Source organism: Acipenser ruthenus, chromosome 14 (genome assembly GCF_902713425.1).
Source record: "Acipenser ruthenus chromosome 14, fAciRut3.2 maternal haplotype, whole genome shotgun sequence".
Taxonomy (NCBI): domain Eukaryota; kingdom Metazoa; phylum Chordata; class Actinopteri; order Acipenseriformes; family Acipenseridae; genus Acipenser; species Acipenser ruthenus.
Genome location: NC_081202.1, coordinates 26,559,122 through 26,586,489, shown reverse-complemented (window position 1 = coordinate 26,586,489; position 27,368 = coordinate 26,559,122). Strand labels below are relative to the sequence as shown.

Below are 27,368 nucleotides of genomic sequence, written 5' to 3'. Positions count from 1 at the left end.
ATAAGAACCCAGGGCAGATCGCATTGAGACCACCACAATCAAGACTCAGCTCGACAGAGCCACGTGGTCCATCCTTTGCAGATCTCCACAAGACAAGTTCTTCTCTTTTGTTCACGCTACTCTCCCTTGTAATAGGAGGTAAGCATATTAATGGTAATGTTATATCTTGCATGTATTGGTTGTTTTGCTATGAGGTTTTGAAACTATGTTTTGGTATTGAGAGTGTTATATTGAATGTGCTAAAACATAGCAGTGGGTGCTTGTAGGCTTTGTGCTTAGCTGGCCCAAGGGCTGCACTAAATACATATAATTGTATTATGTTATTGAAGTATTAATGCTGAGCTTGTAATAAACTTAGGATTGCTAATTATTGTTACATGTTTTGGGGTTTTGGTGGTATGCGCAAACTACTAAACCAATATTAAACGCATTTTAATAATCCGAAGGAGCGCTGATGTTGCTCTGATTCGTAAAACTTCAAATAAATGAGTGCGTGATTTTCTTGATCAAGTAAAGGTTTCAAGGACACACCGCTCGTCCAGTGCTCGAACATAAACCACTAGGAGTTTTAAACCTCTCTGTCCTCCTCAACGTCTCCCCTGAGTTAAGAGTGTGTGCAGAGCAAATAATACAATAAAAAGAACGTGAAAAGTGAAAATATGACACCACCAACGTTCAAATATGAATCTACTTGGAGATAATGACTGTTACTGTAAGCCAGACTTATAGGACTGAAGTTGCATTTGCGACTTGGACTTGACCTCATGTGACTTGGACTTGGACTCGAACATTCAGGCTCTGTGACTCGGCGATATTAACAACGAGTCCTTTTTATTTTTTATTACAGAAGTAATATTACAGTTACTAGAACTGTGCACAATAAAAACCCACCCAACAAAATATTATCCTGTCTCTGGTTATCCCTGTTGTCTTTGCAGCCAATCATAATGAGAATACGAAATTGGAAGCAAGTTGGGTTGCATCGTAAACAACTTCCACTATGAAAGCAGGGAAGCGCAATATGTTATGCTGTTTTCTGTCTTTTACATCTTTATCATATTTTCCAGTCTTTTAAATTATTTTTAATGCAATTTATCATTTTTTACCGTTAAGAAAATAGTATGCAAATATTTATCATTTGCAATACATCAGGGCTTGTACATTTCTTTTACTTGTGCAACTTTGCGGGGGACTTCTCGTGAATTGTTTTTTTCTTTTTAGAGAAATTAATTGTCTGTTTCCAGTTTAAGTTTGCAGTTTAGTTTATGGTAAATGTACCTCTTTTTGACAACAGGAAAACACCCATCAGATCGCAATTGATTACGTCTGTACCAAAATCACCACTTTCTGACATTAGACAAATGAAGTTTTGGTATGCATACCACATTCTGATAATGTACCACTTTCTAACATTACACCGGCTCTATAGTCTGGATCACGGCTTCTATCAACGTGAAAAACAACGTCCACAGACTTGAACTCGGACCCTGATGACTCGGATTCGAGGTTTAAGGACTCGACTACAAGTCTGCTGTAAGCAGTTTAAATATGTTAATGTTTTCCCACGCTGGTTTCTTGTCCATTACTGGTGTCCTTAACTCATTAGGGACTGGCATGGCTCAAACTAATCTGATATACAGCAAGGTGAAAAAGAATATAATTTAATTTGGGTTGCTTTCCTCCTCTGACAACCACTTACCTCATTACTAAGAAGGAGATGCTGATTTCTAGATTGATCAATATATTGAAACCCACAACCTCAAACGTAATGTCATAATTTACATCTGGCAAGGCTCCTGGAAGGCTAGATTTTTAAAGCACATTTAAGTCCTCCCTTGCTGACCTGGGACTCTCCGGCACTGCTCTTGCCTGTGTCTCTTCCTACTTCTTGCGAGCGCACGTACTGGGTGTCCCCCAAGGCTCAGTATTCAACTATTTTTCTACCTACTCAGGTGATTCTTCTCATCATTCAGCTTCTCTATTTGGCTGCAGGAGCTCCAATGTTAGTCTTTACAGCGCAGTTCAAAGCACAGCTCCATTACTCAACTTTATCCGCGTCTTCATTAGACAGACTGGACCTCCATTAAAACTTTTAAAGCTCAGTCGACAAGATATTGACATCCCCATTGTCAGCAAAGTTTTGTTCAGTGTTCTGCAGCAGTGCGGCTGTATTAGAAAGTAATGGGTTTTTAAAAACAGACTGCCCACTGTATTTGTCTCCACTCCTCGCCTGCAATCAGGTGCCCCTCCCCCGCTCAGCACCCGCTCCCACAGAGCCAGCACAATTTATTGTTCCACCAGAAGATCCTGTCCTGGACCGCCACCAGGTACTGAATGTCCAACGTTTTAAAGACCTATCCACCAGAAGATCCTGTCCTGGACCACCACCAGGTATGTCCAACGTTTTAAAGACCTATCCAGCCCATTACAAACTTTACTACAGCAACTCATTTCCACTGGCACCTCACAGACCAGTGACAGTGGTCGCAGTGCCTGTTGAAGCTGCCTGGTCACCATGGCAACGCCTCATTGAGTGACTACTGGGAGTGGTAAGTTGCCATGGTGACCAGGCAGCTTCAACAGGCACTGCGAGTCTGAGCCTCAGTATTGCAATCTTCTGGCTTCTTGCTTCATAGTCATCACTTTATTCAACAAAGCCGTCAGTCAGATATGGAAACCATGTCCTACAATCAACGTTTCAGTCAAAGTGTCTTCCTACCCCGCAATAGACAATACACTTATAGACTGCTCCTGATCAAATCAATAGGTTTTGCAGCAGCCTCAGATCTATGCATTCTTCATCCCTGCCCAAAGCCAGACCCATCTCCGGCTCCAGCTAAACCGCCTTCATACTCAAAGACCAAAATCCACTGCATACAGCAGATCTCTGCTCTCTACGGCAGTCCACTGCACACTCTGAAAGCACTCCATCGCTTACTTCCTCAAATCTCTGCACCTTTCTGCAGATCCTGTCCTCTACTGTTAATTGCTAATAACTACAGCAGACCTTGGCTTCCGCTTCAGATCGGCTCATCATTATAGTATGTAAAAGTTGCAATATCCATTGCTGGAATGGAGCTGGCTAATGTAAAACATTTTCAAAAATAAATAATGTATGGTGTTGTTAAAAAAAAACTATTTAGATTTTTTGTGTTTTCTTTTTAATATCTGTGATAACTACGGTGCTTGCTAGCCTGGGTAACTTTTGTATTTTGAAAGCCCAGTTTGCACTTTCATTTCATGTGTGGCATTTACTTATAACATTTATACTTATAGAGATATGAGCACAAATGTAACAACAGTCAAAAACAGGCAGAAATTGCCTGAGTGTAGTAGGGTATTGTGAACAAAATGATTACATTTTGCTAATGTGTGCAGCTTTGTGAATTTCATTTAGTGCCCATGTGGCAGGGCAGAAGCCCTGCCAGTATAAGGTTGGTAGGTGTGTGTGAGGAGAAAACATGTGAGAATGTGGCTGGAGCCATAATTGAATGATTAATAGTTGATGAGGCTCCAGCCACAGGTGTATAAGAAGGGGAATCACGGGTGTTAGTGAAATTAATGTTGGCGTTGGAGAAGGTGTGTGTTGCTGTGCTGTTTGTCCTGTGTGTGACTTTTTGTAGACCTGCTATTTTGGCCCTTGTGTCTTTTATTTTGTTAATGTGTTTTTTGTCTGTACAGTATTTGTAATTAAATGTGCGCAACAGCGCTTACCCTGCAGCTTCTTTCTTCTGAGTCTCTCTTCCTGCCAGTAACAGCTTGGGTTGTGGCGCTGCCCTGCCACAGTCCCCCACCCCAATTCTGTTCTTTTAATGTAAAATTACAAATTAAAACAAACACTACCATTTTCATTGCATGAGGCTTTTTTTTTCTTTTTTTTTTTTTTGTTCAGCTTCCTCGCATTTGCTCTTGCTTCAAAATATGGTGCAGAGAGATTCCTGTGTATTGTGTATCTCCTATCAGCAGTATAGAGATAAAGCTTATAAGCCAGCACCAGCCCTAGATAACAACCCCTCCATGACTCTTCACTTCACCCAAAAGGAATTTTACCGCCTAGAACATCCTAATCCTACTAGAACACAGACAAGACAAGGGGGTCTTATATTGATTGATCTGCAGTAATTTCACTCTCTTTTAAATCAGGATGATACATTTTAGGACAGTGGTATGAAGTTCCAGGGCTTCTTTCGAAAACTTATCAAGGACATAGTTGCATTTCCAATATGGTTTTGAAAAATACTCCTATAGCATTTATACAAGTAGAACACAAAGGTTAAGGCTAAATGGGCATATAACAACAGAAGTTTTATAAAATTAAAATAAAAAAAACAAGCGGCGCATATTTGCTGATCTTAAAATAATGTCCTTGCATGCACACACATACAAAATACTGTTGTGACTGGGATGAAAACTTGTTAATCTGTAATCGGTAATAAGAATAAAAGGGTCTATTTTTTAGGCAAGTGGAAAGGCATCGTTATGATTGGAATAAAATTATTCTAATGGTATAAAACAACTTGCAGTAGTTGCAGGATGGAGCAGATGAAATGATTGTTTTAATCCATAAACATAGGAATCATACATATAAACTATAAGCTAACACATACTAAAATCACCGGACTTGGGAGTTGGATTTTCAAACTTGATAAGCAACGCACTGACATTAAAAAAAAAAAAAAAAAAGTAATGTCTAGGAATAATAAAGTTTGAATCACAGGTTGAAATCTGAATGATTAAACGTGTGTTGGAATTTTTGAAATCTCTCTCAAGAGGTTTTGTTTTCAAATTTCAAAGTCTTGGCAAAAAGTCAGAAAAACAGTTTTTAAAATAAGCCAGTTTTTGAATACACAGGCTCCCTATCTCACATGAGGCACGTACTGTACTGTAAGGATATCTACATCATCATATGGAAGGAAACGTAAATGGATGGAGACACACATGGATCACATTAGTTTACTGTAAAGCTACGTCTTAGTTGGTGCTTATCTTGGCGAGAGCCGAGTTCAAATCAGCATGAAGTTTTAACATCTACTCTCGTGTAATGGAAATCATTGTAAATGGTATTGTATATTAAAAAAAACACCAAAACAAACAATAAAAACCATGCTGAACGATGCTTATATACAATTATTTTATCATTGTGCAGCATGCACAGCAGAGTACTTGTTTTTAGAAAAAATACAATTCCCATAATCCCGCTTGTCCCGCCCCTTGTGCGCCGTTGTAGAACAAAGGGTGTAATGTACAATTAAAAAAATAATGTAAAACGAAAAATCTGGCGTTACAGCGAAAAAACAACGAAACAACGAAAAAACAGTAATTACACGTCTAATGTTTAAATTTATGATGTTCACTAAGGTAACACGTAGTATTGTTTTACATAAATTAATTTCCTCACTCTATGAATTATACTGTAGAATATCAGTAATGGGTTTTTAAACACTCCCTAGCGTCGCTACAGAACCAAAACAAGCAACGATTAAAGATGCCTGCCTCTCAGTCGCTGTTAAATCTGTAAGTGGGTACGGATTTTATGGCTAGATGATAAGTATGTTTGTGCTCAATTTAAATTTATATCATGGTGTCAGTCTTTATGCGTCGCTTTTTTGTTAAAAAAAGGATTGGATATGCACATGTGACAATGTGGGGCTGTAGGAGGATATAATGTTTTGGATGTTGACCGGACTCAGATTTGGACACGCATTTTCTTAGATCCCGGGCAAAAAAACGGCCCTTATTAAGCACTTTTTTAAATACTAAACATAGGTTTCCCCTATGACTGTCTCTAAACCTAGGGTTAATATTCAACCAATATATGCGTATGCCCCGTGCAAATTTAAACACCGGCGAAGGTGAGTTAGTATTTGTATACAGAAGCTTATTACGCCACAAAGAAAATAAAACAAGATTGCGTTATTATTACGTGATAATATTGCATTATTTCTCAATAATTATTACGGTATTTTGCAGTAGGGAGTTTTGCTAATTCACGCTTCCATGTCACTTCCCATCCAGTCTCTTCATTTTCGTTTAAAGTGGGCTGTGTAATTCGTGACCAGTACAAAGCATGTATTGTATAGCCGGTAAGACCCTTATCTCCACCTCCCCAGTACTACAGTAACTTCTGCATTAGATACCGGTTATGCACTTTGAATTGAAATCTTACATTACAAATGATATGGTGTAGGCCCATATCATCTGAGTGTAACATAACTTTAATCAATGTGTTTGGTTTTTGTGTATAGGTGCATATCCTGTTTAGCAAACTACACGTCCAAGTACCATACCGATATAAAGACGTTACCACCTAATATCAAGGACAACTTGCTCAAAATAATGAGCAGTCATGGCACTGTTACCGACACAAATATCAGTCAGGTAAAGTTTAATATTATTTATCAATGTACTACAATTTAGCAATTGAATCTATGGATTAATCATTTTTATAATTTTGGGAATTGGGAAAATATACTGCTACTGCAAATGTTTCAAATCAAATTTAACTGTATTCCCCTCTGAATTGCTGTGAAACTTTGGGTGCAGTTCAATTATGTTGGCTAGAAAGCCAACATCCATTCTGCTCTGATTGTGAATATGTAACGTTGTGATGGTCTAGGACGGTTCACATTGGTCTCGGTTCACATTGGTCTTAGTTAAAGGGGGGGAGAGCGGTATAACAAAAAACAATGCACAAGAAAGAAATCTTGAAAAATGGTTGAGGGAGGGTATTTACTGGAAAGGTATACCCAGTATTTCTCAGTACTGGAGTCCTGTAACTCACTTAGGGTTGCCACCCGTTCTGGTTTTGTCTGGATTTTTCTCTTTTTGAGGCAGCTGTCCTGGGAAATCTGTAAGACTTCCTGGGACATTAAATGTCAAAAAGTATAGGATTTATTTATTTATTTTCGTACGAAATGACTCTGGTGTCCCAGATTTTTGTAAATCAAAGGTGGGAACCCTAAACTCACTGTGTTTTACATTTTACTAATTGGCTGTAATATTTTATTCCAGGGAATTATAAGAATTACAAATTTAAAAATGAAACTAGTAAAACCCAACATGAAAAAATACAAATGATGTTAATGTTGGAAATACAATAAACACAGTACGTTTACTTTCAGATGTTACATTCTGGACTCCAGAAGCTGGACCTCCAGGACTGTAAAGTGTCAGACAGTGCTCTGAAGCAACTGAGTAACTGCAGACAACTGAAGGAAATCGTTTTAAACTGCAGAAAAGAAAACTGTTTTAATATTTCTTCAGAAGGTATGTTGCTTGCCAAAAGGTTCAGCCTTGATGTCCTGTATCCACTATTGTGTTTCTGTCTGTATTGTTTTAGGGTAAGTTAGATATACTTCTGTTTCACCCATAATAACCTATATTTAAAGAATTGTATTGTACAACAAATGTTTCCACGATTTGGTCTCCAACTGAGGTTGGCCTAGTAGCTCAATATAACTCATAGTTACTGAAGGGGAAAGAAGCCTATCTTCATTTCTGTCCTGCTCTCCATGTATATAAAGCCATTCAACGTACATACTGCCTGGAGATCTCCCTCTATTAGGATAAGCGCTATAAATATTTTACTCTACTTATATTTTATTTGAATAGGTTTAGCATGTACCTAATACAATAATAATAAACATTTTGACATTATTAGTTTACTACCTACTGTTCATTATAAAAATACATATTCATAATTCTCACCATGTTGCCAATATTTTAATTATTTTGGCAATAATAACAGTTGCAACACAGATCATGTAATTAGCTAAGACCTGTAGTAAAGGTTTTTGTAAAGTAAGAACATATACTTTAATTAATTCACTGTGATTTAGTAGTTAAATCATTTTGGATGATATCATAGTCACATGAATATGCATATGATTAATATTAGAAAGCTATCAAAATGTTTGTAAGGGACAAGACAGCCACTAAATTTGGCTGTCTAAATTTGTTGAGATGTCCTGCCCTCCACACAGGAATTAAAGCGATGGCTCTGGCGTGCCCCTATCTGTGTGAGATTGCTCTGTGGAGGTGCTGCAGTGTTTCAGATGAAGGAATCCTAGCCCTTGCACACAACTGCAGACTACTGCGCATTTTGACCATCAGTGGCTGCTCTGCAATCACAGACGCCTCTCTACTGGCTCTGGGTCAAAACTGCAGCTTCTTGAACAGCATCAACTTCTCAGTAACACAGGTGAGGCTCATCTATATGATACAGACCACCTAATTTAGTGGTATGATACACACACATATATAAATAGCTTTGTCTTTTTTATTTGGTTAACTACATGTAAATGCAATTTTAGGCTACTTGAAAACTGAAGAGAAATTGTTATGCACGTACCTTAACGTATTGTTAAAGCTCATTTTAGCACAGCATAGTCCTAGTACAGTCTTAGCTTAATCGTTTAGCTATCCCTTGCTGCAGCTGATTTACAGGGGGAAAAAATCTATAGATTCCATACAAAGTTATGATACTCTAGTCCAGTGGTTCTTAATGTGTGGTCCGCCAGCTCCCTTCAGGTGGTCCGTGGAAAGGTTACATAATTACGGAAAGGAAGCAGCAGCATAGTATATAGATCCCATTGCAAACTCAACTACAGAAGCAGAAAGAAAATGCATACATGGAGAATATCTCCAAGTTTAAAAAAAAGTTCTAAACTCTCTGTCATATATAGCTTTGGAGTGTCTAAAATGTATTCTTTACTTGGGAGTTTTCATGTGTTGCGCTCACATGCACTCAACACAGCAGCTTGTAAAAGTAAGGGGTAACACACAACAGGATGTGCGTTGTGTTGCATTAACATATAGCTGTAGTTGGGTTCAACCAACAAAGCCGTATGTTAGTTAATGCAACACAACGCACAGATACAATAAAAAAAAGTGTTGCTTTTTTTTTTTTTTTCCTTAACAAACAATTTTATTATATATCCTTCCACTTTGGAGAAAAAAAATAGTCCCTCAAACAAGGTTCTATTTGTTGTAAACATTAAACTGGAGGTTTTCAACATTTCCATTTATTGTAATTAATTTAAATGAATGAAGCCTCCCTGCTGGTCTCAATTGCTCCATAAACAGAGCTGACATAACCCGCAATGTTAGCCTTGTTATTGACCAAGTACTTAAAAATGCCAATCATGTATTTTTGTTGATAATGAAAAGATACAGAAAAGGAGGCAAGGACTAGGAAAAGGAGGGAGTTCACTATCCACACATTACTACCACTGACCCGGAGAAGCCAATGCAAAAATACATTGTTGGCATTTTTAATGCTTCGTCACTAACAGGCAATCATTGCGGTTTATGTCAGCACTGTTGACAGAGCAATTGAGACCAGCACGGAGGCTAACATAACACAACTGAGTACTGTCTTGACCAGCCGAATTGTGCACTGAAGCATAGAATTCTCGTAACAGACCGTTTACATTTTCAAGATAAACTGTTTTTAAGTCAATTACCATTTCTTTGTTTAGTCAAATCAATAAAAACACCAGCTGCCCAATATTTTTGGTTTTCTTCAATTTCATTAAGTTGTTGACTTGTGAAATCATTGTGTCTCTTGCTATTTTTTATTTTATTTTTTTCAGCTGAGGTTTTGCTTGTAATATTAGCCATTGTACAGTCATGTGCGAAAAAATCCGAAAAGATAAAATGTGACAAAATGTCACTAATTTTTAAGAACTTTAAAAGACCTCTCACAATAATGTGTATTTATTGCGAGTTTAATATGTTGTGTATTGATGTATTAATTGAACTGTGCTTCAGGAAAAATAAGTTCCGCCGTTCATTGTATTATTTAACTGTAGGGTGAAAAATCCTCAACAGCCAATCAGTGTGCAGCATCCGACTGTGGCGTTACCCGTGGATGTATTGTAACTTCACAGATAATTAATTCATATAAATACATTTCTGCTCAAATTATCAATTTAAAAATAAAACGGTCTGTTTTTTTCCCCTCTTGACAAATTCATGTTAATGAAAAGTAAACTAGAACTGTTCTTTACAACAACAATTTTAAAATAACTTTGCTCACAGAAACAGGCCAACCCATCGCATTAAAACAAAGAAAGGTAAGTCTACGGTATTTCTTAGTATTATAGTGATTTTTTTACGTGCTTATTTTTCAGTCATCTATACTGTTATTGTGCGGTCCGCCGAGATAAAAAAAAAAATTCAAGTGGTCCGCAAACAAAAAAGTTTGAGAAGCACTGCTCTAGTCTGTACCAAAAATGTCATATACATTGTTTTAATTTGAGTCTATTTAACAAAAGATGTTAAAATGTCAGAAGTGAAGGGGGGGGGGGGGGGTGTTCCCCAATAATGATGGAAATGATAATGAGGCTTGGGAACCCATTGATATAAAAATTGTGAATTCTGGCCAACTCACATTTTGGATGGAAGGAATAACTAATAAAATAGCCCTGTGTGATCAAATTGAAATGCATGAACATAATAGTTATCAGTCCAGAATCATTCCTCCCTGTGGGAAACTCTCTGAAAAAGGGAAAAGACAACTTAATGTGTGGATGTCAGAAATGTAGAACTGGGCTGCCACAAACAGAACCAAAATCATGTCCTGCATGTACCTATATGGTAAAGCATTGCATGTGCAAGGATTATCATTTTCTCATTTGAATGTTGAACCAGACAATGTGAAGAAAATTGAATGTATGGGATAGGAAGTAGATCACCCAGTTAAGTGGGCTCACCTGGGAAAATTTGAAGTCAAAGATGGGAGACTGGCTTGCAGGGTTTTTTTTGCAGGTATCAGGTGTTTAAAACTGTCACCCACACTTTCGATGCTCAGCGATGGATCCCAGATCCTGTGGTGGCTTTTAGAGAACCATTGAGAGTCAAACCGGACAAAGATTTTCAAACCTGCTGGGAGCAATCTAATATCCTGGATGTAAACTGGACGCTGTGATTAGAAGACCATTGTTAAAAGTAGCTGTTCAGGGTAATAATATTATAATATTGTAAAACTCTGTGCTGGTTTAGAAATCTAAAACAAGCAGAAATATTATTGTAGAAATAATGTGTTGGCCTAAATGAGAAGATTCAGCAAAAATATAAAATACTGACCTAATCCAATAACCTTGGAATGTGCTTGTAGCTGAGTTTCTTATCTGCAGAAGCAGCTTAAACTAAACAGGCCCCTCGCTTTTAATTCTTATCTGAAAATGTACTAGTATTTCAGTAGTACCAGAAGGATGCATTTAAGATGCTTTAAAATGCACAGCTGCTTTAACTTAAGACAGGTTGGCAGTTTATTTTTATCTAAGGGGAGTGATGGAGCTCCATGGTACCAGAAAAATATATTTTAACAACCAAGGCAGAACTCACTGACATAACAGGTGCTCTAAATCCAGGGCTCCTCGTCTTTATAACACTATGTAACACAATTTTTGTTCCTGGGTAGTAAGTGTTATTTCCTAATTGCTTATGCCTCAAAAGTATAGAAAATGGCTATTATTCCCCACAAACTTTGCTTTTGTGACCAGGACAGTGATATTTTGAAATTTGCCTATTTCCAATGAGAAAACGGGCGAATTTGTGTCTTTTCGTTCACATAAAGTCAGAAAAAAACAACATATGAATCCAAATTAACATGTATTTATACTAAAGTAATACAAAAATGACTACAAAAGATTTAGAAGTGAGTAGTCTTTTTGGTTGGGGTAGTATGGGTTTCTCTCCTCAGCTCCACCTCTGAAATTGTCATCTGGATCTACAACGTCTTCCTCGCTCTCTGACTTGCTGCTCTCTTCTAAAGACGGCTGCTCTCTCTCCGGAGGAATGGGTATGGGGAGCTCATGGCAGTGTGGCACCGGGGCGATGGATGAAGGAAGGTCCAGATACGCGATAGCAGGTGCATTCTTGCCAGTCCGACGTTTGGAAGGGTCCACCATGCAGAAGTAGCAGTTGCTTGAGTGGTCAGTGGGTTCCCGCCAAATTCTTGGGATAGCGAACTTCATGGCGCTCTTTTCCCCTCTGTACCATCCTACAAAAATACATTTATTTCACCCATGACTAATGTGTAAGAGATTCTCGCAACATTTTTCATATATGATATATTTTTTCAATAACATTGAAAATTGTAAAACATTTTAAAATGAAAAACTTTTACAATTTTAAAAATTAACAAATTTTATAACATAAAATTACGAGCAACAATTGTCCATCTTACCTTCCAGAGTTTTTTTGCAGTGCTCGCAGGTGAAATGAGGTGCCCAGGGTTTGTCTTGATCCCCGACAGGCATGCCGAAATATGCCTTGTAGGCCTCACACATCTTAGCAGATGCTTCCACTGAGTACTTTTTCGCTCTTGTCTTGATAAATTGACCGCAGACATAGCAAAATGCGTCTGCCGGATGCTTGCAGCCTCTTGATGCCATCTCAGAAAAATGCAGATATGTATCCACTTAGGCAGCTGGAACTAAACTGAACTGGTGGGCTTAAGGCCCCTGTATTTATACTACTATTTATATTACTGGAAAGTTCTAGAAAGTTCTAGAAGTTACTCCCAAGTTTACTCAGCACTGAATCTATCTGGAATGTTCTGGAAAATAGGTAAATTTCAAAATATCACTGTCCTGGTCACAAAAGCAAAGTTTGTGGGGAATAATAGCCATTTTCTATACTTTTGAGGCATAAGCAATTAGGAAATAACACTTACTACCCAGGAACAAAAAAAAAAAATAATAATTGCTACACAGTGTAATCTTTTATTTTAACAAATGATAGAACTCCATGGTACCAGAGAAATATGTTACTAGTATTGGAGATTACCTCATATATTCTTGGCTTAGAAAAATAGGAAAAAGCCTGATATTGCATATTATTCATTTTAAGGAGTAGCCTGGCATTAGAAAATATGTTATTAATTTTAGAGATAAGGGCTGTCTAAAAAGCCAGATGTTTTAGGTTTAATTGAGCCTTGTGACGCACAAAGTAGAGAGAAGGTCTGATAAATAGCAGGGCAAAACTCCAGTTTATTTATCAGTTGAGTTTGGTAACACAGAATACTGGACCAACTGTCAACTGGTGTTGTATTTAGACCAAAATTTGTCTCTGCGATCATATCTTAATTGTGGGGGATGGGGAGCAACAGCAAGGTCTTGTAATAAAAGCAGTCAAGAAAGCTGCCACCACAATTGATGACAGAACACTTGCTGGCCTAAAAGCAAAATTTAACACAATAAGCCAAAAATTAAGAGGCATTTATTACATTTGTACCGTGGCTGAAAATGCAGAAGAAAAACGGTACCTATCAGCATGAACTACATGATGTGAAATGCGCAGTTTATTTTGACAATCGCAGAATCACTGGAAAGAGACACTGAAGAAATAATTTTGAAACAACGTTACATATTTGTACTGGCTGATGGGGGCACGGACAAGGGCATTACTGAGAATGAAGTGGTGTGTGCAAGATTTGTTAATGCCGATGGCCAAGCTGTAAACAAATTTGTCGGACTGCAAGCTATAATACATGCACATGCGGATGGCATTTTTAGTTCCATAGAAGAGGCTTTTTTCATCGTTGGGCAAAGGTACTGTTAGCTTGATGGAAAAAATGGTGGCATTTACTGCCAATGGCGCGTCTGTTAACATGTACAGCTAAATTCAAAGAGAAAGCCAGTCACATTTTTGGTGTATGCTCCACAGGCTTGAATTGGCAGTATTGGAAAGCTTAAAAAAATGTCATCTTGCTACAACCGTTATTGAAATGAAGGACTTCATATACAAGAAAGACCACTTTTCTTGCAAGAGTCACAGAGAGTTGAAGTCGGTGGCTACAGATCTTGGTGTTCAGGCTATGCATATTCCCACATGGGTGAAGGGAACTAGGTGGGTGCCTCATGTCAGGCGAGCTCTGGACGTGCTGGTGCACAGTAATGAGGCAAACATGATAACTGATGCAGTACCTTTTTGTCACAGTGATCAAAACACTTGAGCCTGGCTCGGTGTGGAGATTACATAAAATAAATACTGGTGTTCAGGTAGGCTCCTTGTCTAATCTGTTGTTGCAAATACCCACTGACTCTGATTACAGTACAGAGGTGTGGAAAGTGGCAGACATGGAGGCAAGTCCATATTATGTTACAGACATTAAAATGGTCCGTGGTGTGCCCAGATTAGTGTATTTATGTGAGCAGACTGAGATGGATAAGTACGGGACTTTCCATAACTCCTGCAGGGGAATCCAAAAGGTTTGGTTTGAGAGTAATAAATTCCAGGAATAAACTAGCGTCTCCAAGACACCCAGATTGTAGTTGCGACAAGTGCCAGCAAAGACAGGGCCTATTTAAAAAGAGCAGTTGTACAGTTTGTTCCCCTGGAAGATGTTATGCTTATACTGAGGTTAGCTCAGGAAAGCCAGTGCATGAGCAGGGGGGTTGTGGTGACATCATGAAAGGTGGGTAGGTAGCTGAAAAATTGGACATAAAAACCTTAATCAAACAGCACCAAAGGGTTCTTTTTTCCAACCTCCGATCCTCAACTGAGCTCCTGAGAATTTGAACTCAGCTTCTGCAGTTGAATCCTGATTTGAGTGTAGTGAATTAGGTATACAATTTATTTACGTATAAATTAGTCTCTAGTCGCCCACTCAGGGATGTCAAAATGTGAGAAATGAGATATACCTTATTCAAGTTCGGGATCATGTAGAACTCTGATTTCCTTGACAATAATCGACATTCACACAACATGTCAGAAATATAAAACAATATTTTATTTAAGAATAAAAAAGGTGCACAACTAATCCAGTATTACAGAAAGGAAAGGCTATTGGTTAGAGATATTTGTGAATAGTATACAGTTCATTGATTTCTTAGTCAAACGATTACAACGACCACAACATTAGTAGCATACATGGTTAATATACTAATATTAATTATGGCTGATCACACGAACTGTCTACTTTGCATTAGTATTTTCAATACTCGTTTCTCATTGTAATTGATCATGTTTCATATCAAATGCACGAGAATTCATTCAACTTCCCATTCAGAATGGAATCCAGCATTCCAATAACTATTATCAAATTAGTTTTACTGTGTTATTTTAGTTTAGACGTGATCTACCAAACTAAACAATATGTTATCACTCAATTGATTCTATATTCAAATTAACTCACAAATGGGGCAATGATCAAATTCTCTGCATTTATGAGGCACCCCCTTTGAGTTGCACATTTCAACAAACAAATTTTTTTACACACTCTAAAACAGGAACTATTATTCTATTCCTAGAACATTTTATCCACTAACTTGATAGCATTAGCTACAGTTAATTTCTTGAGTCATAATTTTTTTAATATTTGATATGTTGAATACTTACTGATTTTCAACAAAGTCAATCTGCAGCTTCTTTCTCTGGATCTGAAGTTCACCAAAAGTAACAGAGACGGTCATTCTTGTCGTAGGCATTGTGTTGTGTCGTCTCTCAGCAAACAATAGTTCTTTTCAAAGGAAGTAGCTTGTTGATTTCCATTAGTCTTGCAACGTTATCTTCGACTTGTCAGAAGGTTTCCGACTGGAAATAGTTCTGTTGATCAGACGTAAACTCACAGTTCGAAGAACACATTGCAATTTAAATGTTATGTAGTTTGTAAAAGTGTTCTCGTTGCAATTTTTCTGTACAGCTAGTACATGACCTTAGCTGCTGGCTATGCTTCAGTTCGTTTTGTGCAGCGACATAGAAACAGACCCGCTTTCAGATCAGTGCAGTGTCAGGGTTCTCCCCAGGAATTCTGTACAGCTGGGCAGCAGAACATTATAGCCGGGAGCACTTTTAATGGAAAAAGTGAGATTATTTTAGATATATACCTTACCTTAAATATATAATATGACAAAGGATTTGAATAACGTGTTGTCTTTCGTTGACTATATCTGGTTGCTCTTTTTTATGTTCTACATTTTCTTTTTCATTACTGTTTTTTATTATATTAAATTACCATGCTTATTTAGGCATTCTATGATTTGACTGGGGAAAGATAACGTAGGTTTATTGGAATTCACAAAAACAAAAAAAACACGGTAACCTTTTCACTTCTTTTTTAGCTTCATTATTGAGTTTATTGTTTCATTTAAATTGTTTTCTTTATGTTAAGTTTTCAGGGCATTTTGTTTATGCATGTCTATTTTTGTTTTTCGCTTTTCTACATTTTTTTAAAGCAACTGTTCATTTTAACCATTTTTTTTTCACAACCGTACTCACACATGTTTGATAACGATCATAACTGTTGCATGAAACCGCAGTGTAATAATCCAGCACCTCTGCATTTAAGCATTTGTATGTCAGCTGACAAGTGTTCAGCTGATATCGCATCACGCCTTTCTTTTTAAAGGTGTACAGCCTGTATACATGAACCCCCAATATCCCTCACAAGCACCTGGGTACATATTGTTACAATATCACAACAAAGGAATACACTTGGTGCATATGTATAGCTATTATGTACTATAGAGCACCTTACAGTACAATAGTACGACAAAAAATGGACTGAATAATACCCGAAAATAATCTTAATATTTTTAATAAAGTAGCCAGTACAAATATAGTATTAGGCAGTGGATTGTGCCGATCGCCTGCTTATTTTGAAAACCCTGCATTCATTGTCACTATTTTTGCTTTGAAAATGTTTTGTTTACTGGTTCAGTCTCTCATAGAGCAAAGAGCAGTCCTCTCTTCAAAGCTGATTTGAGCCTTCTCAGAACATGATTTTAGCCAGTCTTCAGACCATTGAAGCTCCCATAACTGCAGCACACTTTCACATTGCTTTCTCCAAGCTTAAGAAACTTTCTTCAGAGCAGTTCAGCTTCCATTTCATTTCAGACCTCAGAACCACTTACTTTCATTGCCTGTCCCAGTCTTTTTTAATTAAGCGCCAACCCATCTTGATTGGATTGTAGAATTCATAGGTGGTGTTTAACATAATGCAACGTGCCTAAACACTGGTTAGCTCGTCTTGGAGCCACTCCCTGACCTTGCTCACAGCTCATGATTGACAGTTCAACCAAAGTTGCTTTGTCTTGTTGCTTTGTCTGTTTTTCGTCAAAGTCTGACAGAATGGCCTGTGCTTATCCTGGCGAGAGCCGATTTCAAATCAGCATGAAGTTTTAACATCTACTCTCGTGTAATGGAAATCATTAGTATAAAGATTAAATATGTAAAAAATGTGAAGAAAAGACTGTTTTAAATAAAATAACGTTAAATTAAATCAGGGCTTGTTACTATAGGTAATATTAAGGCTGCAACCACATAAAAAATAAATATGAAAAAACGCTTTTGCTTGATAGCCCTTTCTATAGATCCAAACAGCTTAAAAACTGTGGCCTATACCAACAAACTGATTTGCCTGACTCCAAATATGAACAGGTTTTATCTGTGTAGATTTAAAACTATATGTGTGTGTAAATATATATGTCTCTTTGGAACCTGGAGAAAGTGATTTTAAAATGCTCCTAGGCTCTGAGCAAATATTTTGAAAGCAGCTACCCCTCCCTCCCCTCCCGGGTGTAGGACCCTGAGAGAATTCGTTAAAAGGGTTCTCAGCCGATCAGTCAAACTCGATTAATATTTCGCTTGAGTAAATAAACCATAAGCTATTATAGGGTCGGCTATTAAAAGTTGTGGTTTGAAATGTATAAAATAGCAACGCATAGAAACTTAGGGATACACTTCTGAAGACGGGGAACATCAGCAACATGAAAACATTAAAAATAATAATGAAAAAAAACAAAAACAAAAAACCTTTAATGATACTAAACCCCAAAGCGCTTCACAGAAGAAAAACGTTACTTATTCAAGTACTGTACTATAGGATATTTTACTGTGATCTATAAATAGGTTACGGCTCTAGTTGAGGTCCTTAATAATTATTATTATTATTATTTTTATTATTATTATTATTATTATTTAGCAGACGTTTTTATACTAGGTTTCTTACAGAAATAAAACTAAATAAAAATAGTTAACGTTAATAAGTCCCCAAGCCATAGCTCGTAGGTATTTGGGGAAATATACATTATCGTTAACTTAAGGAGATTGTTTACTTTCGTTTGTGGGCCATTGACTTTATTAGTTTTGTTGTTAAGATTAAAACATGGATACAGTTCTACAAACTAAAACTATTTAATCATGTTTTTAAAGAAAGCTATAATGAGAGAACATTTTTCATCCTGAAGCAAATAAAATTTAAAACCGCTAAAATTAAATTAAGTAATTTTAAAAGTCAGCATGCGCATTAACAAATGAGAGAATACTTTTTACCCTGAAACAAGCAACTGCAAGAAAATGTTAAACATGTATAAATTAATAAAACAAAATAAAAATAACTAAGCAGAATAGAGAGTTTAACATTTTTCTAAAAGCATTAAATACAGTGTAAAGACAATAGCTGTAAGTAAAGTATAGCATTTTACTAAAGAATAAAGCTTACCGTTTTTCAAAACAAGTGCATTTAGCTGTCCTGAAAAACTGCACGGAACAGCTTTTAGAGAGACTCCTGCTCCGGCCAAAGATCTTTCTGAAATGAGGGAGGGTAGGTCCCTTTTCTTCGGGGGGAGCAGTCTGGTGAACCCGCCTACATCTTTCCTCAGGACTGGTTAATATTGTGCCAAACTTGAAAAAGAAATGTGAGTCAGTCTCCAATACTTGGTAACAATAGTTTGTTCAAGTTTATCTTTATTTTGAAGTTATGTTATGGCGGTACATGTTTTAAAATATGTGGTACACTTTATACACATCCAAAAAACATTATTTTTACTTTAAGTGCATTTAAGAATCATGAACAAACCCTGGTATTTGTGAGATGATAGGTGCAGGCAACATGTACCTTAAATTAAGAAACTCCTTTGTTATTTTACTGAAAATGATGCTTCAGGTGTTATGTTTTTATTTTTTATAAAAGAAATGTTTTCTTTCATCATAATACATGACAAAGTACCATTTATAACCCGTTGGGAATTTTAAACAGACAATACATTACAATATACTATTGTTATTATTCAAATACAAACATAACTCTTCTCCTTTTTTACCATCTTTATTTTTGTGGCTCTGGCATAGGGCCAGTAAATGGTATATCATCAGAATGTGGTATGTGTACCAAAACGTAACCCGTGTAATGTCAAAAAATGGGACGCTGTCCATGCTTTGACTGACTACTGCATAAATCACTACGAACAAGACAAACTATAGTTCAGCCCCCAAATCCTGTATGTTTACAATTTAACCCAAATTGGTTGATCATCCGTTAGTCACATACATTTGCTGAATAGTGAAAAATTACATTAAAAATAACTTTAAGGGAACAACTCAGTACATTATCCCCCGTTCAGATGGGCGTTGCCTTGTTTTCTGAGCTTAAATCATTTGCACATACCCAGGGCAAGCACAGTAGAAGGTGTACCACCTTTAAACACCTACCCAAAATAACACCACCCTGGTGTTACAAACCTGCCAATGTAACAATGTGGGACTCCAATGTGTAATATACCGAGGTAAACAGATCCAAGCATCAAGTCAATATTACAAAGACGCAATTTAAAATGAAAAAAAATAACTTTGATGGTTGTAAAATACTGGATTATAAATTTAAAGTATGTATAACTTAAAGTATGGACATTTTTAACACAAACTGCGGTGCGGCCTTATCATATTGTGACATTAACAATACCAGGGAGTATTTCATTAAAAATGTTGTTATTTTGGATATAAATAACTTCTATTTAATGAGAGCTCAACAATAAACCTTTTATAAAATCATTTAAAGAAATAATGCATAATGCAAATTAGGATATTTTAGTAGTGTAATTATTGACACCTAAGGTTCAAAACCTGATTTTTGATGATCTGTGCCTCCCACATGCAATAAAAAAATAAAAATAAAAAAACATAACACCTGGAGCATCATTTTCAGTAAAATAACACATCGGAAACATATATAACAAAGGAGTTTCTTAATTTAAGGTACATGTTGCCTGCACCTATCATCTTACAAATACCAGGGTTTGTTCATGATTCTTAAATGCACTTATGTTTTTTGGATGTGTATAGAGCGTACCAAATATTTTAAAACATGTACCGCCATAACATAACATAGCTATTGTCTTTACTCTGTATTTAACATTTTTAGAAAATGTTAAACTCTATTCAGTTTTATTCATGTATACATGTGTTTAATTTTCTTGTACGGCCTTTCTGATGGAGATTAAATCAGAACGGGATCTTGACTGCTGAAATCTCGTGAGCCACAAGCACGATTCCTGCTTCGGTTTACATGGGTTGCTACAGCTGTTTTTTATCGTGAGAAAGCGTTTGACCCTGCCCTTAAAGTCACGGTGCCATAAGGACATCCTTTTGCTGTTTCATCATGTATTCGCCTGACAACATCACACAATCATGACTGTAGAGTCGATTTTGCATGTAAACCAAGCCGAAGAGAGTTCAGACAAACACGTCTATATCTGCTGTATTGAAAAATAACCAAAATACCGTGTTGGACCGCAGTTGTGGTTGAAGAATTAAAGAATAGAATGACGCCTTTGGGGATTGAAGCATCCTCTCAGAGAGGACTTAATACAGCAATTCAACAACCCAAGTTCCACAACCAGGTGGCAAATTACTCTAGTTATGTTTCATTCTCCACATGAAACATAACTAGAGTATTTGAATTATAGTTACATAACCTATGAAGAGTAACTTTTAATGAATCTTGATAAGTAACTGAAAAGTCAGACTACCTTGAGTTATTTACATGAAGAGATTTTAAGTAAACTTGCTATCTGTAGACAAGTATATTTAGATAGGTTAGATTGAAGGTTTGATACTATTGGTTATCTTTTATTTCTGACTTTTGAGATTTCTGTTCTTTCATATTCAATAAACTGCTGCTATTAATAGAACTTTCATTGTGTCTAATGTGGAAGTTCATAGTAAGTCCTCGATCTCTCTCTCTCTGAACCTAAATAATATTTCAGATTGGAAATTACTCAATTCTACGCTTTCAAAGTATCAGCTGAAACCTTTACACTTTTCACTGAAAGAATAGCACCTCTTAGTTTTTGTGCTACCATGCTTGGAACTTGTCATGCCCTGCATACTTGCAAACAGACACATTCAGTATAGAAAGATTCATCTATTCTGAGAACTTGGTTTAATGTCATGACATTTTTATAATGTCTTATAGTTTGGCTGTAATTTAGGTTATATACCATATGTGTAAAAAAAAAAAAAAAAAAGCAATATCCTGAGTAATAATACAAGGTCATTTTTTTCTTTTAAAGGTTACAGACGAAGGAGTTATCGGACTAGTTACTGGAGTGTGCTCTCAGAGCTTAAAGGTAAACTGGTGGAACAAATATTATTGCATGGTTTATGTTTGCCCTTTTACTCCACCATTTTGGGCTGGATGGGGATGCTGCAGAGTGTTTGGAAAGTGTTTATGTTGTTGAACTGATTTTCTATTAATTAACTTTAGTTTTAAAATAATGCTGCAAAACAAGGGCTATGTACTGTAGGAACAACTGAGTAGTTTCCAAATTTAAAAATAATTTATGTTCGGAGAGATTGAAGTCTTACTATGAACACCCACGCAAGACACAAGGAAAGTTAAATTAATAGCAGCAGTTTAATAAATACAGAAATAAATCTTAAACATGTACTATGCATGAAAGATAATCAATAATATCAGACCTTTAACTTATCTACATACAGTATACTTGTCTACAAATAGCAAGTTCAGGTAAAAGCTCTTATGTAAATAACATGAGGTAAATCTAACTTTTCAGTTACTAAAAGTAACAAAGTTCATTAAAAGTTACTTTCACAAATTATGTTATTTATAGTTCTGTGGCTTCTCATACATGCAGTGAACAAACTCCTGTGGTGTGATATTTGCACATGTGTTGTACTACAGTACCAGCCACTTTACTGTTGAACATGGGTAATTTAATAATACAGTAATCTGGTATTACCAAAGACACTGATAAAGATATGTTTGTTAAAGAATTGTATTACTTTATTTTAGTAACTTCCTACATACCTAAATACTGTCATCTTGTCCATATGGACGGGCACGTTAAATAAAATACAATTGTGGCATATTAGTATTATAGGATCCTTTATTATTCTGTTTACATTGTAGCAGATCTTAAACCTCAGACTGCTCAGGTAAAACTCTTCTGTATGTATACTGAGTTCGACAGAAAAGCTGTTACTCTCGTCCTTCCGAAGGGATGGGAAAGGATGTGAAAGGGTGTCTTTGAATTGAAAGCTGATAACGCCCCTAGGCTAACTATAGCATAACTAGACAGCTGATCAGTGATAAATATGTGTGAAAAGACACCAAATACCTGCACTAATGGTAATATGTCATGTAAATGAACTTACACCAATCATTGATCAAATACCATAGCTAAGGCTGTATTTCTTTATCATGGATTTCACGATTTCCGTGAAATGTACCCACTGCCATGTAATATGTAGTTCCCCATGAAAATTCCCATTATTGAAAGAATAGTATAAATTTAGTTCAACCAAATTTACCCTCTTCAGACAGATACTCTCACTTCCCATTCACCTTAAATATCAAATCGCAACTTGGTTCTTTTCATAAACCCCAGAGTCTGCATGCTACGCAGACAAAATCTATTTTCCTTTGAAGACAACTTACGTCTGATAAATTCAGTCTCCATCAATAATATTAAGCCTTTCTTAGTTCATCTCTAAACCTACAATATGTAATGGTAAATCTCAAAGGTGGTGTGGCTCACATCAGTTTAGGATACTCAAGTGTTCTTTTTCACAAAACTACAATACAGACATGTGGGGAACATTTTCAAACTCTAAATAGGTTAGCTTGTCATAGTCAAGTTGGTCAACAATGGCACTGCTGGCAGCTCCGGACATACAGCGGCAGCTACCAATGTACAGAAATCAAAACTTGTTCCTGTATTTAATGACTTCTGCTTGATGCACAGGAGATTGACATGGCTCGCTGTGTCTGTCTGACAGATGAAGCTGTGGAGGCTGTTGTGACCTGTTGTCCTAATATAAGAATCTTACTTTTCCATGGATGTCCACTGGTTACAGGTTGGTTAAAACATATAAATGTCTCAGTCACTGGATAGGATCTTTGCATCTTTGTAAATAATAAAGACTGTTAACTTTGCATCTTTGTGTGACGTGTTGCTTATTCTCTATGATCATTGGGCAAAACCCTTAGAATCTTACAGGATGTTGTTGCTTTTTTATACTAGAAATCAATTAATTACTTTATTCCCAAACATGTTATTTAAAAAAAAAAAAAAAAAACAGAAAAAACAGAAAATAAACTAACCATTTCTTTCTTTTATAGATCGTGCAAGAGAAGCCCTGGAGCAGCTAGTCAGGCAAAATAAACTGGCACAGTTGACATGGACTGTATACTAAACAGAAAAGCACTATTTTCCCATTGCTAGGGAATGAGTTATTTTTATATCTGTATTTATTAGCTGCGTATGTTCAGGAGTAATGTTTAACTTTCTTTTTGTGGAAACCATTCTTATTGTTGGATGCCAACCAAAACTTTAATTCCAAGAATGTCTTCAGATTTATGGTACACTTTTTTATGTTCTATATCTTTACAAAACGCCACACAATTGTTTGACTGTATCCAGTAGAACAAGTGCTACATTTTGAATCCTAACATTGTTTAACCCTCTGAAGCAGTGGACACATTTCTCAAGGGCATTTTATGTGATAAATATTTGCATGCTCACAGGGTCAGCAAAGTTCAATGATACCTACACAGTGCTTCACAGTAATTTGCCAACACCCATTCATAGCGTAGCAGGTCTGTCAAGCTTTAGATCCAAAAATACAATTGCTAGTACTTCTATAAACGTGCAACACTTTGAAAACCATTCTGGTCTGTTAATTGCATGAATGCATTATCTTTCCATAGATAATGTTTTGTATATGTCCATGTATGTCTCAGAAAGCTGTGTTGTTTAAAAAAAAAAAGATGATTATGTGTGGGAAAGATATCTGAACATAAGTTTATTTTTTAACCTGTAACTTTGACTTCCATCAGCCAAATGTAAAACCTTATTGTATGATGGCTTGCTAAATTAAAATGGAACCCCTTCTTATTTGATTGTTTTTATCAAAACAGTTCAGCATCCCCTGTCCTGTAATCTTTACAATATAAAGAACGATGTTTTACAGCATCATTAGGGACAACAAGGGATTTTCAATACTGTATTGTATTAAAATACAGTCCTGCAAATACACAATTATTAAAAGATTAAGCCAGTGGCTGGTACCTCCAGACAGTGCTGGTTGTCAGACCATAATTCTGCTCCCTGACAGAATCAGGAAGCTGGTAGTCTGCTAGCTTTTGCAGATGCTTTCGGATTGTGTGTCCTTCAAAGTGGGCTCTTCCAGGGTCCCCGATAAGCACCTGTGTGTGATGAGTCCTGATGCATTCCCTCAGCCAAGAGTGCAGTCTATCTGCAAGCTGCTCCTCATAAAACATATCTCCCAGCAGAATAAGCTCCCAGTTCTCTGGTTTGGTCCCAATCAGGTTCTTGGATACTACTGGGAAAGGTTTTGTGCCATTCAGCTCACAGTTCAGAGTGGTGGCTATGGTTGCAACTGAAAGAAAGCAAAATAGTACCAATTTAGACTACTCTTATTATAGAATTGGGCCTAGTACTTGAAACAGTTAAGGAAAACCAACCTCTAAAAACAGTACATAAAAGAGCAGGCTCGTAATCCCCAACAGCTAACTCCACCAAATTGCCAGTTTTCAGACAGCAAGCCAGTCATTTCCAAAGGTGTAAAAATATATCTTGAATCAGTGTTGAACTAACAGATTTTTTTCACCGATTCAGTACTTGTTTTTCCCCTATGCGGTGTACCTGGGTCTATGTCATTGGCAAGAACCTGTGAGGCACCACTGAGTCTGGCTGCTATGGATGAGGCTCCACAGCCACTTCCAAGGTCCAACACTTTCTTATCCTTTGTAACACCTGGATTATCTAGCAGGTACCTGGAAAAAAAGTGATAGCTATATAGGAAGTGTGGAAAATAACAGCAGTTTTATAAATAAAGCATTTCACACAACCCCCTTACACACAGAAAAGAAAAACTTCAAGGCTGAATTAAATACATGTATGATTACATGCTACATGGTTTTTGTAAGATTTTTAAATCTTGGACCCAACTCGCAAAGCGTTTACTACCTAGTTACTACAAAAAAAAAAGTTTAACTAATATAACTCCCTAAAAAGCATCTCAAAACAGGCTTTTGATATTTTCTAGAAAAAAAAGTTTTTTCCTACTCAGCAATATTTTCTGTAGATTGCTTATTCATACATGTAATCATATTTTAGCCTTATGAGTAAGGTTAATATTTTTTGCCTAAAATAACTATTTAATATTAAATGATACAACTACTATCTATTACTGTTTATGCACAAAATATACTTGTAAAAATGTCTTTGTAATTCCGATGCCAAAATGGAAACGAAACCCATACAGTACCTAGCAAGAGCTTGTCCACCAGGCCAGTAGATCGCCCAGTAAGGGTCACTAAATGGCCACAGTTCTGGTCTTGCATACCAGAATCGGCAGTTAGGGGTAAACAGTCTCAGCCTGATTTCTGGGGTTATATGATCCCCTACCACCTCTGTGTTTTCTATAATAAACTTTTTTATGTTATCTTCTGATGACAAAGTGCTTTTACAACGGTATCCTATGGGAGACAGAATGCGCTTCAATTTCCCAGTGTTACCAATGGGAAAGTGACTGACGCAGGATAAATAGGTCTTGCATCGAATCACAAACATCTTGTCCATTGCAGAGTCAATTTAAGTATGTGTGCTATATTGTTAAGAAACTACGTCCCATAGTCGCAGGTACACAACTCCACGTACAACCCTTACTGGGCTGAAACTAAGAAACGCAACTTTAACCAGAAAATAAATAAAATAAGACGTTTTACTTAGTAAAAAGTCTCTGGTTTATTCTTAATCTTCACTGATATTTTTAAAGATATTCGTAGGATTCCCTTTTGGACCTCAAATCAGAGGAAGTAAGTTTGAAAGGCGACAATTCCCACGGATTCTAGTAGTAGACTCTCAAGCTGTATACATTGATACGATTCACAACCCTTCTAGTTTGCTAGAATTAGTTGGATGTTTTTTAAAAAACAAAAAAACAAACAACCTCTAAAAAAACTAATGTAAAATACATTAACAACGTAGGTGCCAATGTGTTTTCTGCTCCTCTCACTTCCACGGCGGTCCTGCTGTGTCATCCTTCCCCCGCGCAAAAACGCTACAGATTTTGGTTCTGGCTATCTGTCATTTCTACTGTATCATAGTATCCACAGTGTACATTATACTCCAATGGCTGCAATGCAGTTTGATTTGATCTGTGGTTGTTTTCCCTCTGTTGATCTTACAAAGTTCACGGACCATTTCATTATTTCCTATTTAATACAATTAACCTAATGTTTTAGAAACGTTTAAATTCATTAATTACAACATCTGCCAGTCCTATTGATTGCTAAATGGTGTAGCTATAAAGCCAGCACAATTTCCAAAGCATTGCATTCGTTAACGATTTGTTCATAGTACTCTAGGGCCGCATGCATTCGTTAACGATGTGTTCATTAATAGTACTCTAGGGCCGCATTGATCGGCGTTTCATAGCCATTATTTTTTTTTTCTGAGCGGAATGCAATGAGCATGAATGAACACTAGATGGAGCTAAAAGTAAGGATATCCTGAAAATCGCTCTCATAAACATTGTGTGTGCAATATTCTTGTATAACTAACAAATGTAACTTCTATTAGCTAATCAAGTAATTGTTATATTATTGTGTCCTTTCTACATACTGTGCTTAAAAAAAAAGTTGCATCATTTGGTCATAAGCCTGGTTTACCATAAATGTATGAAAAATAACAATTCTGAAACGTTTTCTGTCTGTCTCTTTATCAATGGAGAGGGGCTGTACTTTATCATGTTAACTACAAGTGTCTCGTTAAGTGAAGTTCCCTTTGTTAATGACCCTTTGATACCAGTTGGAAGTGAGATTTCCTGAGATTTACAACTCTCATAGAAATGCAAATCTTACTTTAGGGTTTGATTGAAGTTAGTGATAAAGAGTGTAGGATTTGCTTACAATTACATGCGTCTAAAAAGAACATATTTTTATATAAAATTATACTTTACTTTTGTAAAATCAATCTCTACTTTTCTGAAACAAAAAGGAAAAGCCTTTTAATATCTAAAATAGTTTATATCCCCTTCAGTCACTACGTGCATAATTGTACCACGTTAATTTCCCTATCTATATATGTATT

At 36.5% G+C, this 27,368-nt stretch overlaps 2 protein-coding genes across 10 annotated transcripts; one reads left to right on the top strand and one right to left on the bottom strand.

The window, feature by feature from the left end:
- Window positions 1-52: 52 nt before the first annotated feature.
- Window positions 53-24,146, top strand: amn1 (antagonist of mitotic exit network 1 homolog (S. cerevisiae)). 6 transcript variants are annotated; one of them, XM_058986261.1, is made up of 7 exons: window positions 53-138; window positions 6,246-6,378; window positions 7,122-7,266; window positions 7,983-8,200; window positions 21,300-21,356; window positions 22,995-23,106; window positions 23,372-24,146. In XM_058986261.1, exons 2-7 carry the CDS (start codon window positions 6,337-6,339, stop codon window positions 23,443-23,445), a joined length of 648 nt encoding a protein of 215 aa, XP_058842244.1. In that variant the 5' UTR covers window positions 53-138; window positions 6,246-6,336; the 3' UTR covers window positions 23,446-24,146. The 6 variants fall into 6 exon arrangements, with proteins under 6 accessions (XP_058842244.1, XP_033889449.1, XP_058842243.1 ...); XM_034033558.3 differs by lacking the exon at window positions 53-138 and adding an exon at window positions 5,419-5,514; XM_058986260.1 differs by lacking the exon at window positions 53-138 and adding an exon at window positions 5,483-5,548.
- On the bottom strand, window positions 10,929-26,313 carry LOC117420054 (electron transfer flavoprotein beta subunit lysine methyltransferase). 4 transcript variants are annotated; one of them, XM_058986263.1, is made up of 6 exons: window positions 25,543-26,313; window positions 24,918-25,048; window positions 24,321-24,651; window positions 18,452-18,633; window positions 15,349-15,798; window positions 10,929-12,007 (listed from the first exon to the last, which is right to left on the bottom strand). In XM_058986263.1, the coding sequence occupies exons 1-4, from the start codon at window positions 25,854-25,856 to the stop codon at window positions 18,618-18,620; spliced, it is 792 nt and encodes a 263-aa protein (XP_058842246.1). In that variant the 5' UTR covers window positions 25,857-26,313; the 3' UTR covers window positions 10,929-12,007; window positions 15,349-15,798; window positions 18,452-18,617. The 4 variants fall into 4 exon arrangements, with proteins under 4 accessions (XP_058842246.1, XP_058842245.1, XP_058842247.1 ...); XM_058986262.1 differs by lacking the exon at window positions 10,929-12,007 and having other exon boundaries at window positions 14,750-15,798; XM_058986264.1 differs by lacking the exon at window positions 10,929-12,007 and having other exon boundaries at window positions 14,750-15,555.
- Window positions 26,314-27,368: the final 1,055 nt, after the last annotated feature.